The sequence below is a fragment of the Lithobates pipiens genome, unplaced genomic scaffold, assembly GCF_037356315.1.
Source record: "Lithobates pipiens isolate NorthernLeopardFrog02 unplaced genomic scaffold, aLitPip1_a1.2 Scaffold_8, whole genome shotgun sequence".
Classification (NCBI taxonomy): Eukaryota; Metazoa; Chordata; class Amphibia; order Anura; family Ranidae; genus Lithobates; species Lithobates pipiens.
This window is the reverse complement of record NW_027507903.1, coordinates 527,645,375-527,664,095: the sequence shown is the minus strand read 5'-3', so window position 1 is coordinate 527,664,095 and position 18,721 is coordinate 527,645,375. Positions and strand designations below refer to the sequence as shown.

General features: G+C 43.5%; 1 protein-coding gene across 1 annotated transcript; it reads left to right on the top strand.

Annotated features, from left to right (window-relative positions):
• Positions 1–3,991, top strand: LOC143960692 (uncharacterized). The gene is made up of 2 exons (XM_077469493.1): positions 1–879; positions 1,539–3,991. Exon 2 carries the CDS (start codon positions 2,467–2,469, stop codon positions 3,556–3,558), a length of 1,092 nt encoding a protein of 363 aa, XP_077325619.1. The 5' UTR covers positions 1–879; positions 1,539–2,466; the 3' UTR covers positions 3,559–3,991.
• The last annotated feature ends 14,730 nt before the right edge of the window (positions 3,992–18,721 follow it).

Sequence of the window (18,721 nt, the reverse complement as noted above, 5' to 3'; positions counted from 1 at the left end):
CTACCCACACACCTTCACCCCATCCCTGTTCTGGGGGCCAGGGGAGGTATTGGACAGTAGCGACATATCCCCACATTGACCTGACCCGGGTTTATGCTTGTCCCCCACTTTTATGGTCCCTCCGCACATTGCTTCCAATGCCCTTCCGCTTTTATGTGGAGGAGGTGGTGTGTGGGGGGCTGTTTGCCTCTTTTGCGCGACTCCCCGACAAAGGTAGGAGGGACCCCTGTCTGTGCACATGCAGGGCTCTCTCCACAGATGTCTCCCTATATGACTGGTGCGGGCTGGTCCCGCCCAGCCATTGGAGACACGTATTTCCTTGTCGGTGGCGTCCCTGAACACTTCCGGACGTGCCTCACGTTCGTCTGACCCTTCGTACGGACGGACGTGACGCAATCACGTCGTGCATTTGCGTCGGAAGTGACGTAGTTTCGGGGTCGCTTTACGACCTTCCGGGACGCCGGGGCGTTCACACGAGGTCGACCTGTTTAGGCGGCCAAGCAATAATAGGCGGTACCAGCCAATGGGTGGGCGGCCATGCCTGTGATGCAATCCCGGGGCACTATATAACACAGTATACTTGGCAGCAAACATCAGCTCCTGTACACAAACAAGGACTCTCGTATCTTTGAATCCCTGGTTGGTAAGTTTGATTATTTGCTAACCTGGCTGACATGCCCCCATTTTACTTAAATAAACTTCTGAAAAACTAGCCTTTCTAACAGCTAGCTCGCTTTATCATTCTATTCATTCTTAGATGGGGGTGCCCCTATGGACTAGGAGTTATTGACCGTATCTGGCACTCTTCCCGGGATAGTTTCCCAGCTACTGTCTCCCCTTTTCCATTTTGGGAATCTTTTGTTCAGCCCAGCTATCCAGGTAACTGTTATCACTTTCAGTATAAACATGGTTTATCACATCTGAATGGTTGTTTTTTTTTTTTTTTTTTTTTTTTTTTTTGTCACCTCTCACTAGTTCAACATTAGCATTTTCATGCATTTTCATTTTTACCTTTATCCGTCACTAGCACCCCTATGCACTCTTCCCATTGTCACTCTGATTTCCTAATATGTTATCCCTCCAACTTTTTTCATCACACCAACACCCACACTTCTCACCTCATTATTCACTTCACCTGCACATCATTCACTCACTCATTTACTCCAGTCACCCAATATCGGGTTGTCATCACACACACTATTCCTACCATATGTCATTTCACGTTTGATTTCATCCACGTTTGTTGTTTCTGTTCCTTCTTTCTAATATGTGTTTGGCTTTTGAGTTTTGTTTTTCTTTCCCCCCCTTCCCTCCCCTTTCCCCCCCCCCCCCCTTTTTTTTTTTTTTTTTTTTTTTTTTTTTTTTTTTGGATGTGAATACAGATATCTGGGGATATTCCCTTTATATGCACACAAATCATATATAAGATATCTCCATACCCCATATGTGGGTCTATATATATATATAATATAGAATATAAAAAACAAATATAAAAATATATATGTCTAATTGCGATTATGTTGGGATTTTCATCACAGGCGTGACTTACCATACAGGCAGGCTGCCTACGCTTGCACCTATTCCCTACAACCTTTGTGGGGCATAGGGTTTTGTCGTGTGACCGCTCGTGAGCCGCGCCTCTGGGCTTCCGACCCTCACCCCACTGCTGGATTCTGTGGCGAGATGCATGGATCATATATCTTTTGTAACTTGTGAAGGACGTCTAAGCATGAACCTGGGTAAACTCCACCATTAAGCATTATAATTTGTATGAACCTCTCGGCAATACCATACTGGGTAATTACACTAACAAATCTAGAATATGTTTAATACTAATCCTATTCGATAGATTTATTAAGTTGTATCTTGTCTCTCTATCAACAGACTATCTCTGAAGAAGACCCTAGTGGTTGAAACGCGTTAGAACTATAAATTTATTTATTTTTGCTGTTACTAATCTTATACAGTATATTTATAGTTAGGTCTGCTTAGTGTATGCCCAATTGTCATTGCAATTTTTGTATGTACAAGCTTGGTTCTATTTATATCTTTTTATTTTAAATACCTGGGTGAAGCTCATGTTTTTACCACACAATAAAGTAATCTTTTTTATATAGTATGCTATGCTTATTGTTTATTGCTGCCTAAAAATCCCGTTGGTGGGGGAATTCGTTTTATTTTTCTGATTTATAGGGGTGAGCAGCACCCTTCTTGCTCTTGTCAGCAGTGTGTTCTTTCCAATACTATTCAAACTAGGTGGTTAAACACCCTTTTTCTTCTCTCGTCTTTCTTCTCTTTTCTCCATTTCTTTTTCTCTCTTATTCACTCTCCTTTCATACTCCTTTTTCTTTCTCTGATCTCCCCTCCCCCGCAATTGAACACTCAAGGGTTTAAACATGAGCTTGACTTAGTAGTATTTTGATGTGATTGAGGTGTATATATATATACTCTGTTTATGTACACAATATGTCTACAGTGAATATGAATATGTTTCAAGGTCATGAATGGGACACTTTGATGTTAGGGTATGAAACTGAGTTTGAGAAGAACGATCGAGCTGACACAGAGATTACCACTCTCACTTCTAAATTGATGAAATTACTTGAGAAAAAATCAGCACTGTTCTGGCACATAAAATCTTTTGATAGATACAACAAGGAGAAAATTAACCCTTTGGGCCTTCGGGTCCAAATCTTTCCCAATGTAGATTCAATTAGTAGTGAATGTAAAACTGAATGGGAGGCAAACTTGAATGCTTGCTCACAGCAAATGATGGTTATCCTCACCAAAGAGTATACCAGGCAAATTGCACTCCTAGACAAGGAGATTTGTATCCTAGAAAAGGCCTTACAACCGTTTGCCTCTCATGCTCTATTTGTGGAATCCCGGACTAAACTCCGTGCTGATTTATCTTTCCACAATAAGAGCATTTTGGGCAAGAAGGAGGCCAAATATTGGAGGGACAAGTTTGCCTTCTCAGAAGGACGGGCATACAAATGGAATACGAATACACCACCTCATAATAATACTAGTGGGAAAGTGCATCCCGCTACAAGAAATACCACTAAATCTAAAGCCATGCCCAACTCCAATGAAGGAGCTAAATCTATGCAGAAACCTCGGGGCAAATTTAAAAGAAATAGAAGCAATAAGGATTCCCCGGAAGGAAATAGTAAAAAACGTATCACTGACAACATTCCAACAGAAAGTTCAAGTACATATAAGGAATTGCAAGCTACATCACATGCCGTGTTGGCACCATTAGACCCCCCATACACATATTTTGATGAGATGGCCGACCCCGTCCGCAGCAATGGGACATGTAATGAGAGAGGAAGGGAAATCATGCTATCATCTATGGAAGTTAGCCAGAAGGCTGACGTCACCAATACTAATGGGACAAGCAGTGGCAAGAATAGGGAAAACCATGTATCCGATTTGGAAACTGGTCAGAACTCTTTAAACCCGAAGCGGGGATTTCCCTCACCCCGACTAAACAAGGGAGTAGGAAACTTGGACGCATTTGTCACACGGATCCAAGCGAATCCTTCAGTGTGATCAACCTTTCGTCCTACGCGCTATCACCAGTGGAAACTGCGGTTCTGGCGCGTGGTTTAACATTTTGCCCACAAGAAAACTGTGATCCCTTTGGGACCATCACAGACATACAACTTTTTGCACGCAGGCTGTTGCTAAAGAGCCTGCACACTAGGAATGCTACTGATATCAATGCCATTGATTACCCTAAACTCAGTATGAGAGAATTTAAGGCCTTGAGAGATCTGACACTTCTATACGAGGAAAACAATACTCTGGACCTCATAGACCAGATAGATCTGGATATGTTATTGGATACAACGAATGAACCCCCCAACACCCCTGGGTCTATGGTCAAAAAACCCTCAGGTAAATTTCCACCTCTAAGTCTAAACTCAAACATTGATACATTTGTTAAACAAGTATCTAGGGATATCCGCAAATTGCCATCTAGGAAATCTCACCCTAACAACTTAAATGTAGAAGAAATAAAAGCTCTTCACATGCTGACAAACAACGTCAACATCACAATAAAACCCTCTGACAAGGGGGGCAATGTTGTCCTTATGGACAACTCAAATTATGTACGCATGTGCCAAGAAATTCTAGACAACAAAGAATGGTATAGGACTATCCCGAGTACATTAATACAGACTTTTTACAACAAATTCTATAAGTTAATAGATGCAGCCTTGGCTCAGGGTGGTATCACAAAGGACCAACATGCCTTTATTGGAATTAAATACCCTAAGGCTGCCACCTTCTATAGTTTACCAAAGATCCATAAATGCCAAACAAGACCTCCTGGCCGGCCGATCGTTTCAGGGAAAGGGGGAATAACTGAAAATCTTAGTAAAGTCATTGATTCATTTCTACAGCCATTTGTTTTGAGTATGCCCTCATATGTGAAGGATACAACGCATCTACTACAAACCATTGAGAACCATACCTTAACTGCTAATTCCATCTTAGTGGCAATTGATGTGGAGGCACTGTATAGCTCGATCCCACATGAGAAGGGGATCAAAGCTATACAAAATCTACTCCAACTAAGTGGGAGATATAAATTCGAAGTCAACGAATTTATAGTGGACGGACTTGATTACATCCTACATCACAACTTTTTCCTATTCAATGACTCCCACTACCTCCAGGTGCAGGGCGTGGCCATGGGCACTTGCTGTGCCCCGGCCTACGCCAATCTGTACCTGGGGGAGTGGGAGAAGTCCCTCCTGGATGACGAGGGCCTCCTCGAATACACGCGCCACATTGCTATGTGGCGGCGGTATATCGATGACGTCCTCGTCATCTGGGAGGGATCGGAGGCTGCCCTGTTGGATTTTATGTCCTGCATGAATATAAACACATATAACCTCAAGTTTACTGTGACATATGACACTCAGAGCATTACGTTCTTAGATGTCACTATAGGACGCACCCCAGATAATTCCATTTTCACCTCTCTATACCGAAAAAGCACTGCCGGCAACACGGTATTGCACGCAGATAGCTTTCACCCCGTGGCCCTAAAACGGTCTATACCCTACGGCCAATATCTCCGCCTCCGTAGAAACTGTTCTAATGACAGTCTCTTTAAAGAAGAGGCACAGAAACTTCAGACTAGATTCCTTGCGCGAGGATACAGTCGCTCCTGCCTTCGCAGGGCTTACAACAAAGTTGCAGTGTTACCACGCAGGGACCTCTTGTTCTCTAAAAAGGAACGCAGTGACCCTACAGCGGACCCACTGAGGATCATTATGCGCTTCAGTAAACAACACAATATTATTTTGGGTATTATCCAAAAATACTGGTCGATCTTAAAAGACGATCCTAAGATCGGCTGTCTGGTTCCAGCACGCCCCCTTATCTCTTTCAAAAGGGCCTCTTCACTATACGATAAACTGGTGCAGAGCGAATATAGGAATGAGAACAAAAGGTCCAAACACTGCTCAGTTCTCGGCTCCTTCCCTTGCAATCACTGCTCATGTTGTAAATATATTAGACGTGATAAAACCTTCTGTCTACCAAACGGTGCCAACTTTCGACCCACACACTTCGTGAATTGTCAGACACGGGGTGTGGTTTACTTCTTAGAATGCGAGTGTGGGGCGTATTACGTAGGCAAAACAAAACAGGAATTCCATCGCCGAATGTCTAAACATGTGTACAGCATGGAAATTGGCAACTATTACCTGCCGATTGGACGTCACGTTGTGCAAATACACAACTACAGAATGCCTAAGTTCACATTTACTGCCCTGGACCGTATACACATACCTGCTCGGGGGGGCGACTGGAATAAGACCCTACTACAACGGGAACAGAGGTGGATACATAAATTGGATGCCACCTCTTTCCCAGGCCTGAACGAATCGGTCTCTTTTGCTCCCTTCCTAAAGGGGTTCTCCTCAGGGAGGACACAGTAGAAACCGGGTGTACCTGCCCCCTTTCTTTGTGAGCCCGTTCTCCTTTATGTTCCCTCTTTTTCTCCTCTCTAACTCTTTAGTAAGTATCTAGGAACATCCCCTGACCATGCCCCTATCATAAATTGTTGATAATCTCTAATTATTATGATTACAACTAAACAGGGTACCATGGTATAGTGTTCGTAATTGAACACCATATTCTTCTGTGATTTATTGTATAATTATGTTATCACTTCATTTTTGCTGTTTGTATATATTCTCTTAGCTATATATTTACTCTGTCTGTCCTTGAATAAAGACGTGCGTTTGCACGTCGGGACATGCATGCTATATGTGTATATGTAATAATCTTAAAAAGATGTTATTTTATTTTTGTCTTTGGTTAGGCAAATGGCTTCTTTTAGCTAATGGTGTGTTGGGATCGGTCGCCTGTCCCTTTCCCCCCCCCCCCCCCTTTTTTTTTTTTTTTTTTTTTTTTTTTTTTTTTTTTCCCCTCCCCGCCTTCTACCCACACACCTTCACCCCATCCCTGTTCTGGGGGCCAGGGGAGGTATTGGACAGTAGCGACATATCCCCACATTGACCTGACCCGGGTTTATGCTTGTCCCCCACTTTTATGGTCCCTCCGCACATTGCTTCCAATGCCCTTCCGCTTTTATGTGGAGGAGGTGGTGTGTGGGGGGCTGTTTGCCTCTTTTGCGCGACTCCCCGACAAAGGTAGGAGGGACCCCTGTCTGTGCACATGCAGGGCTCTCTCCACAGATGTCTCCCTATATGACTGGTGCGGGCTGGTCCCGCCCAGCCATTGGAGACACGTATTTCCTTGTCGGTGGCGTCCCTGAACACTTCCGGACGTGCCTCACGTTCGTCTGACCCTTCGTACGGACGGACGTGACGCAATCACGTCGTGCATTTGCGTCGGAAGTGACGTAGTTTCGGGGTCGCTTTACGACCTTCCGGGACGCCGGGGCGTTCACACGAGGTCGACCTGTTTAGGCGGCCAAGCAATAATAGGCGGTACCAGCCAATGGGTGGGCGGCCATGCCTGTGATGCAATCCCGGGGCACTATATAACACAGTATACTTGGCAGCAAACATCAGCTCCTGTACACAAACAAGGACTCTCGTATCTTTGAATCCCTGGTTGGTAAGTTTGATTATTTGCTAACCTGGCTGACATGCCCCCATTTTACTTAAATAAACTTCTGAAAAACTAGCCTTTCTAACAGCTAGCTCGCTTTATCATTCTATTCATTCTTAGATGGGGGTGCCCCTATGGACTAGGAGTTATTGACCGTATCTGGCACTCTTCCCGGGATAGTTTCCCAGCTACTGTCTCCCCTTTTCCATTTTGGGAATCTTTTGTTCAGCCCAGCTATCCAGGTAACTGTTATCACTTTCAGTATAAACATGGTTTATCACATCCGAATGGTTGTTTTTTTTTTTTTTTTTTTTTTTTTTTTGTCACCTCTCACTAGTTCAACATTAGCATTTTCATGCATTTTCATTTTTACCTTTATCCGTCACTAGCACCCCTATGCACTCTTCCCATTGTCACTCTGATTTCCTAATATGTTATCCCTCCAACTTTTTTCATCACACCAACACCCACACTTCTCACCATTATTCACTTCACCTGCACATCATTCACTCACTCATTTACTCCAGTCACCCAATATCGGGTTGTCATCACACACACTATTCCTACCATATGTCATTTCACGTTTGATTTCATCCACGTTTGTTGTTTCTGTTCCTTCTTTCTAATATGTGTTTGGCTTTTGAGTTTTGTTTTTCTTTCCCCCCCTTCCCTCCCCTTTCCCCCCCCCCCCCCCTTTTTTTTTTTTTTTTTTTTTTTTTTTTGGATGTGAATACAGATATCTGGGGATATTCCCTTTATATGCACACAAATCATATATAAGATATCTCCATACCCCATATGTGGGTCTATATATATATATAATATAGAATATAAAAAACAAATATAAAAATATATATGTCTAATTGCGATTATGTTGGGATTTTCATCACAGGCGTGACTTACCATACAGGCAGGCTGCCTACGCTTGCACCTATTCCCTACAACCTTTGTGGGGCATAGGGTTTTGTCGTGTGACCGCTCGTGAGCCGCGCCTCTGGGCTTCCGACCCTCACCCCACTGCTGGATTCTGTGGCGAGATGCATGGATCATATATCTTTTGTAACTTGTGAAGGACGTCTAAGCATGAACCTGGGTAAACTCCACCATTAAGCATTATAATTTGTATGAACCTCTCGGCAATACCATACTGGGTAATTACACTAACAAATCTAGAATATGTTTAATACTAATCCTATTCGATAGATTTATTAAGTTGTATCTTGTCTCTCTATCAACAGACTATCTCTGAAGAAGACCCTAGTGGTTGAAACGCGTTAGAACTATAAATTTATTTATTTTTGCTGTTACTAATCTTATACAGTATATTTATAGTTAGGTCTGCTTAGTGTATGCCCAATTGTCATTGCAATTTTTGTATGTACAAGCTTGGTTCTATTTATATCTTTTTATTTTAAATACCTGGGTGAAGCTCATGTTTTTACCACACAATAAAGTAATCTTTTTTATATAGTATGCTATGCTTATTGTTTATTGCTGCCTAAAAATCCCGTTGGTGGGGGAATTCGTTTTATTTTTCTGATTTATAGGGGTGAGCAGCACCCTTCTTGCTCTTGTCAGCAGTGTGTTCTTTCCAATACTAAACAATGCATATATTTTTCCTTCTGGGCTAAAATGTTATACTGATGAGTTAGTCCACAGCAGGAGCATAGATAAAATGAAGGGGGATACCTCCCAAACCACAGGTTTCTATTCCCTGTGCAGCAGTTAGGCTAGTGTAGCCTGGCTGGCTTCCCCTTTAGGGTGAAGCCAAATAATGCCACAGCAGCTTTTTTTTCCCCAGCCAAGAGATTGGCAGGCCACCAGGCAGAGGAGAGGAAAGATTGGTCACATTAGTTGCCAGGTGAACCATGCCCACTGAAGCTGCTTGAAGAGAGGAAGGAGAAAGTGCTGCCAGGAACTGAAGCCCCATCCCTGACCCATGGAAACCATGGCTACTGAGAAGGGAGAAACCTGAACAGAAAAAAATGCCTGCAGAAAACCAGCGCTACAGATAGAAGAGACCTCCGAGTGGGTTTTATGCAGGGAACAAGAGTGAGAGAGAAAGAAAGGCTGACCCATCAGAGACACTCAATGTTGCACCCCCATATCCTGCTCTGCCCTCTGCTGTTCTTTAGAGTCACTAGAAGGGATCTAGGGTCTATTGCTCATGTAGCACCCACCACTTTTAGGTGGGTGCTAATAGTTAAGAGTTAGGTGAAATTGCCAGTGCCTTACTTACTTGTTTAGGCCTTGTGGGTAGATTTGGTTTGGGAGGAGTAGTAGAATAGAGGGGGGTGTGACCACCTGTACTCTGCCCTGAAAAACCCTCCCTTGCTTTCCCTAAGAATGTTCTGGAAAGGAGGCGGGTCAGAGACTGAAGTGCAGGCAGTGTAAATGGCCCTGGCCCAATCATTAGTTTGTATGGGCAGGGGTGGGACTGTTATATATATACTGAGGTCACATGCTTCTCAAGGAGGATGGGAAGAAACTGAGTCCAGTGAAGGAGTCAAAAATGTAACTCCAAGGAGCAGGCTCGAAGGCCTGGGGTTTCAGATGCCCCGGTGCGGGAGAGCAGGAACCTAACCTGAAGGCCTGGGGTTTCAGAGGCCCCAGTGCCGGATGGTCTACGCAAATCATGTCGCCCGAGAAATCCCGGGGGATTAAACCAGGCATCCCAGCTGGGATGGTCCTATTTTCAAGAAATAGGAAGTAGCTGCAAAGCGGACGAAGTAGACCGGGGGATCATCCGGACTTTCCTGAACTGGCCTGTGGAGGATCGCAGGAGGCAAGATGGGCAGGTGAGGCCTGGGATTTACAGCATCCAATTACCAAGGTGCTTTTCAGAGGGGCACTGGTCAGTTTGTTAAGGGAAAGGGATCTAGCTACTCAGAGGAGCTAGAAGGAGGAGGCAGCTCATACTTCCTATCATCACCATTACACTTGGACTGCAGCAATAGGAATAAAGTTATCTGTTCAACTTTATTGACTGGACATGGACACCAGGGGTAGTAGTGCAAGTGTTGGCAACAAGTGAACTAAGGAGAGGGAGAAAGGGGTCACCTGTGGAACAACATTTACTGGCCCAGAGCACACCCTGATTCATGACTGGATAAGCTTAGTGTCAGCTCTGACACAGGAACATGTGAGTGCAATCTGTTTTTAATTTTTTTTTTTTTATAAAAGTCGGAACATTTTACACTATGTTGGTTCCACATGTTTTCTATGAGTTTGCATAATCGGTGGATTGCTGACTGGAGAATAAGCGCGAATAAGGAGTGGTTATCCATTGATTGAACCAAAGGCGTGCTTCCATTTATTTCTGGTGAGTGGCCACTTCATAAGGTAGTGGTGGCACGAAGGGTGAATTGTGGTGTGGAGCTATGCATGTGAACACAGGAAGATTTAATCAAAGGAACTCTCCTCAGAATTGTGATAGGCGAGTTTCATCCCTTTTTATACATATATTTTTGAAACTGAGAGTATACACGGACTTGTTTTTTTGGGGGGGGGGGGGGGGGTTGTTGGTGTTTTGATTGCACTTTTTGGTTTGTTTATGAGCATTTGTTTTTGTTAAAGGTTGGTGTGTTAAGTTTGAATTGGAGCATTTAAATAGTACAATACAACACAGGTGGTATTATCAAGGCTTGCATGTGATATATGCATAAGTATAACACTGAGCACAGTTAATAGTAGGAGATACTTATATATTTATAATTGTGTGGGTAGCTTGCGCAATCTATAATTTGATACGAAATTATTTTCCCACTTCACAGAAGCGGTTTATTTGATTGCAGCACACCAGTATAGCACATAATCAGAATATTATTTGAGCGCCGGTATTTTTTTCTATTATGGCTTCTTCATGTACAGTCAATTGAACTATGGTCAAGTATTTATTTTGAAAAATCTTGTTCGCTAACTTTTTGTCATTTATTTGCATATTTGTTGCAGTTTCTATATATATGTCTATACTAGCAACATTGATATTTATTGGGCGAATTTTCTTATGTAATTTATACACACTTTGACACGTGCGGTCATTATAAATGCCTTCTCTTTCCCTGCCTCTAGATGGCGCCTCGACCACTGTCATTGTCTTAGAGGGCGGACTGCAGCTGTGTGGCTTCCCGGCCGGACAGGGGGATGGGCCGTAGCGCGCACCGGCCCCTCCCCTCAGGCTCCCGGGATTTAGGCGGGTAGGTGCCGCCCGCTTTATTGGGATTCGTTGCCCGGCCGGCGGCATTCCGGAACAGCTCCGGACGCGGCACGTTATCGCGCATGCGCGATTTTCGCGGATGTGCGTGACGTGCTGACGTCACGCATGTGCGACGGAACTGTGGCCATTCCTGTCATTTCCGGTGATGGCACTTCCGGAACGCCGGGGAGACCACATGTGGTCGGCCATATTTGGCGACCATGCGGGTTTGTCGGATGGAGGAGGGAATGGGTGGGGCCCATCTGCGATTGTTGAACGGGACACAGCTGAGGTGGATTTAGCCACACACTATATTTATCTGACAATGAGGGAGGGAATCTATCTATCCTTACCAAAGAGACCAGTAGTCGCTGAGATTCCTTTGTACACCTGGGTAAGTCACTCCTTGGATCACTCTTTGGACCTCTGCTGCTTCCCATACTCCCTTATCACTATGATCACTATGATCATCACTGCTTCCATTATCTTTTTCACAGACCTGGGTCCCCTGTACCCTATCGAACCATTTAAGGGTGTGGGGTGAGCATACTCTGGACCCCTGAGGTCGGGACCGGACAGTCTCCCCTTTACTAGCACTGTGGGCATTTTGGTCCATTTCCTAAAAATTCCTTCATTGTAGGACGTATTTAGGTAACATATGTTTCTCTTTTGGTGCACTTCACACCACATCCACACTTGGATGTTTTCTTTTATTCATCACATTATACCTCTTTTTTTCACCTCATGGCACTCCTCTTAGCTTTTCACTTCTCTTTGATACCACTCATTGAAAACAATGGTGGCCACATTGTCTATTGAGTGCACTTTTCAATTTATTTTCCTACCCACGGTGTTACTTACCAGCTTCAGTCTCATTGGACACCTATCATGGCATGCTACTCTATGTTCCCTCACTTGTTACTAATATTGGGGGATCTTCTCCATTACTTTTGGAGTTGATAACAGCCTAATCAGTTTGTTTTACGTCCTGTCCTGTTGCAGGTGCGTTCCATCCTGCCTCTGACTACCGATACCTATATTCCCCTCCGTGTGCTACATTGGAGGTGGATCTATACATGTGATCTCTCGCAAGCCACACTTCTGGACTCCCTTCTTCTTTCCTCCCCTTTCCTGGGGTGGACGCCAGTGACGGGGGCACAATTTGTGATCTTTGGCACATCGTTGCAGGGCAGGAGAGGAATGTTTTGAGCCGCACGTGTTCCTTGATGAGGATTCCCACTGTGGACCACATCTTTTATGGTGTATGATGCACATTTATTGGTAAATATACAACATTGTGATGATAGATGTATATATTGCTTACAAGCTAATTGTTCTTAACATGGTATGATGAACAATTTTGTCTTATATCTATTTATAGTTGTCTTTTTTCTTCCACAATAGACAAATTCTCTGAAGAAGACCCCTGTGAGGGTTGAAACGCGTCAGAGTCATTGTTACATTGTATATATAGATGTACGGTGTTTATGTGACATAATTCATGTTGTCTATATATGTGCATCCATAATATTTGTTTTTATTGCTAAGTGGAGTTCAAACCTTGACTATCATGTTAGTCATTTATATCCTCTTTTTTATTCAATAAATATTTTGAAATAAGAAACTTGCCCGATTTTCTGCGTTTGTAGTAATTCTACTCGCATATATATCTTTTTTATCATATCATAGACATATCGTTGTCCAAATGTAAAACCCCACCTCAGGGGAGACCTTTTTCTTTTTTCTTTGCAATCAGGGGTGAATGGCACTCTCCAAACCTTTGGTGCCGTGTTATTTTTCTTTGTTTTTTCTTCATGTACAGTATACTGGCGTGTCTGCTCAGGCTGCATTCTGCAGGAGTCTACCTGACTCCTTTTGAGGGGATGGCAGCCCTGACAGGATCACACATGCCAACTAATGGTTGATTGGTATAGATAGTTTGTAGAGCAGGATGTGTGTTTATTTACAGGTACCCTCGAAAGAGAAGATCAAAGAAGGAAGTAATTGAAGTATTTCCCCACGGGGGCAGTGCTTCGGTTCTCTTTGTATTATTCATTAAGTATAGGGATATATAGTTAGGATGTAAATATTGTATTGTGATGTTTTGTGTATATTTTTCAAATGTCACACACATTACACACTCTAGGGGTTATAAGATGACTCGTGTTAGGAGGTTGGATAGGTCTGTTCCTGGTTCATGGATTGTTTTTCCACAACTGAGCATAGTTGTGATTCTAGAGGGGGGTGTATGTAGCGCCCACCACCTTTAGGTGGGTGCTAATAGGTAAGAGTTAGGTGAAATTGCCAGTGCCTTAACCTGTTTGTTTAGGCCTGGTGGGTTGATTTGGTTTGGGAAGAGTAGTAGAATAGAGGGGAGTGGGACCACCTGTACTCTGCCCTGGAAAACCCTCCCTTGTTTTTCCTAAGAATGTTCTGGAAAGGAGGAGGGTCAAACACTAGCGTGCAGGCAGTGTAAATGGCCCTGGCCCAATCAAGAATTTGTATGGGCAGGGGCGGGACTGTTATATATACTGAGGTCACATGCTTCCTAGGGAGGATGGGAAGAAACAGAGTCCAGTGAAGGAGCCAAAAATGTAACTCCAAGGAGCAGGCTGGAAGGCCTGGGGTTTCAGAGGCCCCAGTGCGGGAGAGCAGGAACCTAACCCGAGGCCTTGTGGTTCCAGAGGCCCCAGTGCCGGATGGTCCATGCACATCACGTCGCCCGAGAAATCCTGGGGGATTAAACCGGGCATTCCGGCTGGGATGGTCCTATTTTCAAGAAACGGGAAGTAGCTGCAAAGTGGTCGGAGTACACCGGGGTATCATCTGGACTTTCCTGAACTGACCTGGGGAGGATCGTAGGAGGCAAGATGGGCAGGTGAGGCCTGGGACTTGCAGCATCCAATTACCAAGGTGCTTTTCAGAGGGGCACTGGTCGGTTTGTTAAGGGAAAGGGATCTAGCTACTCAGAGGAACTAGAAGGAGGAGGCAGCTCATACTTCCTATCATCACCATTACACTTGGACTGCAGCAAGAGGAATAAAGTCATCTGTTCAACTTTATTGACTGTGTTTGTTGTGAATCATGTAGGGTGGAAGAACGGATGCATTTTAGCAGTATGGTATGATCTACCCAGTAGCTCCCAAGGGAGTATTGCACTACACTTAGAATCTGTAAGGTACCTGTGGTAGATAGTGTCCAAAGTGGAGCTTCTGTGCTGAGGATTCAGGAAAAAACTTAGTTAGGCAGGTCAGGTCAGCAACACATCAGGCAAAGTGGATCATCAGATAGAGCAGAGATCATATATGAGCTGGCGGTGAAGTACAAAATTAGCAGGCTAGAGTGGTCAGGAATTCAGGTAGAAGTCCATACATGGTAATCAAAATCATAGAGCTATCAATATACCATGGGAGCTAGTAGACACAAATGGCACTGAGTAACAGGAAGTGCTGCTATTTATGGGCTGCTTGATTGTACATTGTCCGCAGCTGGCAGCAGATGGGGCTAGTGAGTCCAAGTCAATGCATCAAGCTCGGAGAACATTTTGATAGCTCCAGAGCTCTGCCGTGGCACAACAGGTAAGTAAGCCTGCAGCTGTGGAACCCGGTTCAATGACACTCAGGCACATGACAAAATCAGACAGAAGAGCCTGTTAGGACAGTGTTTGGAAGACTGGTCACTGTCAGGAGGACATCTGTCAAGCTTTGGTATGGTGAAGAGTCTTTACCCATTCTTATTTGCATTAAAACATTTTTGCCATTTATGGGACTTTGCTATTTCTAGTAGAGCTCTGCCTGGGAGACTTTAGAAGTGTCCCATCTATAAGTTTGTACATGTCTGTTAGACTCACCTGAGGCACAGTGATTAAACCATATTTTGTGGGTAAAAGGAGTGTGCCATATGTTACTGTATGCATAGTGAGTAAGCTCTCCCACTCTTTGCACAATTTTGCCACACCCAAAATTTGCCATGCTGCACTGCAGGCATCACCTTATTATTATGCTCTAGGTGCCCAAGACTGAACTCTCTTTCTCTGGCCCACAGGTTTGCCTATGATACATAAAACCAGCCCCCACAATGCTCTAAAAATACATAGTCATTATTGAGTATGCTAAATGTGTACCCCGATTTAAAACAAGACAGGTTGGGTTAGGTTAAAATCTGTGAGTGAAAGAGATTGGAGTGAGACAGGGTTGACAGCAGTGAAATGGATATTTTATAGATAGGCAACTCCTAACCTCATATTGATTAGTGGTTCCAAATTAATAATAACTACTACAGTAAGGAACAGACACAAAAGATATGCTCAGCATCTTCCCAAATAACTGTTCTCTCCTTCATTATGATGCATTTGAAGGTTTGTATACACATGATTACGTAGGTATCACATTAATATTACAATTGTACGTTTATGGTAACAAGGGGCATTACATTGGCAGGCTAATTCTAATCAGGACTCAAAGGAATGCTGATCCTGACTTGGGCATCTGGATATATCTTTTTGTTATCTCTGGAAGGGATGTTTAGCTTTTGGTAACACCTTTGGTAACAGGTAAAACAAGAAGTGGTATGTTATAAAAACAACTGTGGTGAACCCTGGCTCTATCCCACGCTCATTTACTAGGGCAGCTATAATGCTCATCCCATTTTCCCTCTCTGACAACATATAAAGCATTCTGTTTTAACTCTCATAACTGTTCTCTCCTTTATTATGACGCATTTGAAGGTTTTACATTACGTAGGTATCACATTAATATTACAATTGTACATTTATGGTAACAAGGGGCATTACATTGGCAGGCTAATTCTAATCAGGACTCAAAAGAATGCAAAACATTATTAGTGCCGTGTGCACAGTGAGGGCATTGTGCAATACATATAAAATAGAATACAATTATATACAGAACCTACCAATTTCCATTACAGCAGCATTAAGGTGTCCACAGCTGCACTACTTTTTCAACATACACTACTTAGCATGACAATGATAGAGCTTTTTTCGCCAGGTCCATCGTCTTATTAACTAAATCGGTATGGCAACCAACATCATGCAGCAGTAGTGGCCCTCATACCTTACATTAGCAACTGCTGTTAAGCAATGAGCTACCTCTGGTGATGGATTAAACATTCCATTTGTTAGCAATTCCATTCCAACTGGTCATCATATGTATGATACAGAGTGGTAAATGTGTTGGTTATAGTCTTCCTAGGAGCAGGCAACAGACCCCCTAACGGGTTTGTACAGTTTAGCCTTGCCAGGGTGGAGCACCCACAAACTTGGGCTTTTTTATTTTTTATCCCTTTAGTTACTATCATAGGTCCAGCACCATGGTTACATAATTTAAACTTATAGTAATACAGTTACACTTCCTCTAAAGAAACATACTTGCAAGGTTAGACCCTAAGAAAAAAGATAGCAAAGTTTGCTCTCCTTGTCAGCTAGTTCCAACTTTTATAGTTCCCAATACGTATAATGTAATATAATATAGTATGGAATATGTACGTCCTTCCTATTTTTCTGTGCTACTGCCTTGTATCTGGTTCTTCTCTATATCCTTTGACCACTATCCTCTGTGCAACCAATCTTTCTCAGCTGTTGCTGTTTTAGCCACCTGAATGGCTTATGCCACATACACGCGACCGGTTTTCCCATCGGAATAAACTCCAAAGAGTTCCACTGAAAATGTCATGCGTACACACGATAACAGCAAAGTCTGCTCATTAAGAATGCGGTGACATTCAGCACGTACAACGGGACTAGAAAAAGGAAGTTCAAGACCCAGTGTGCCACCCTTTGGGCTCCTTCTGCTGATCTCTTGTTAGTAGAAGTTTGGTTAGAGATGATTCACGTTTTTCAGACTCCAGCTTTTTCAGATTGTTTTACTTCTGTTTCTGTTTGTGCTTGTGGGTTTGTATCTGGTTTTCAGTGTGTGTAGTCAGTTCATATCTGTTTTTCAGTGCGTTCTGGTCCACTCGTTACTGATTTTCAGCTCACTCTTCACAGACCTTGCTGTTCTTCAGTGCATTCTGTTACGTTCATTCTGACCAGCCGACCATTTGAAACCATGGTGCGGGTACATACTCATTGTAGAGTTCGTGTGTGGGGGCTTGGTGTTGGGGTTCATACTTTGACCCCAGCCCAGTCCACGAACAGGGCGAGGAGGAGTTCATGGACCAAGAATTGGTTATTCCAGCGTGACCAATTCTCGCACATGCCTTTGCTTCATGAGATCCAGGAGAATAATCCTGATGATTTCAGAAATTATCTCAGGATGACAGACCCCATTTTTCACCATCTGTTGGTTTGCTCACCCCTTATATCAGCAGGCAGGATACCTGCATGAGGCAAGCCATCACTCCGGAGAAGAGGTTAGTCACCACCTTGCGGTATTTGGCGACTGGGAGAAGTCTGCAGGACCTCAAGTTCTCATCAGGCATCTCCCCTCAGTCCTGCAGAAGGACTATATTAAGGTAAGTTTTCTCCTTTAACATCACTTTATATGTATTTAAAGTTTGCTAATGTATTGTATTTATTTCATCATTCCCTAATTACTATGAATGGAATATGCTGTGAATGTCCCCTTTATCCTCATGCATGCTAGAAGTGTTTAATCTTCCTTTTTTGGCCTACATGCATATTTGCCTTCACTAACTTCTCCAGCATGCTATCCTGGGCCCATATACACCTATAGCCTAGTCCCTTAACAACGTATATTGTAAGCTCCATTGTACTGCTTTCCGCAAAACACCCCCTAAAAAGTGTTCTTCATTTTCTGTTCCATAATGTTCAGTCTATATCTAATATAGTAGATTTCTCCATTCCATTTCATTATTTCCTGCATGAGGCTTTGGGCGCTGGCCCTAGTGAAAGGTGCCACCGCTTCCTCTTCCACAACCAGCACATCACCTAAAAATTGTTTAAAAACATGTATTTAGAAATATGCAGGCATACATTACCTGAAGCTGGGGTGTCAGACACTCACCTGTTGGGGTGCCCATCTCGCCCACTTCCTCCACCTCTCCTTCCTCCAGATCCTTGGGGGGCACGGGTAATTTGCCAATCTTGTTGGCGATGTCAGGGGTCCCTGGTGTCCTCTGAGTGCTGTCTAAGTCTTTTCTCCTCTGTGAGAATGAAAAAAAAGGTATACTTAGCACACAGATATTTGAGTCCAGAAATAGGAATATGAAATATTGTTTTGAAGTGGTGCACAATTGTCTGTTTGGGCAGAGATCCAAGTTCAAGATATGATTAAAATTCCCTTTTAACCAAGCGGGAATACTTATCTTTTCTGGCCAAGTTTCAAAGATGGAGACACCTCAAGTATCCACTGGAGAACCTGTGTAGGTTACCCTAACAAATGTTGTCTGGTGTCCCACACTAGTGCTCCTGAGTCCAGATGTGTAAACAGCTGCTCAGTGCCC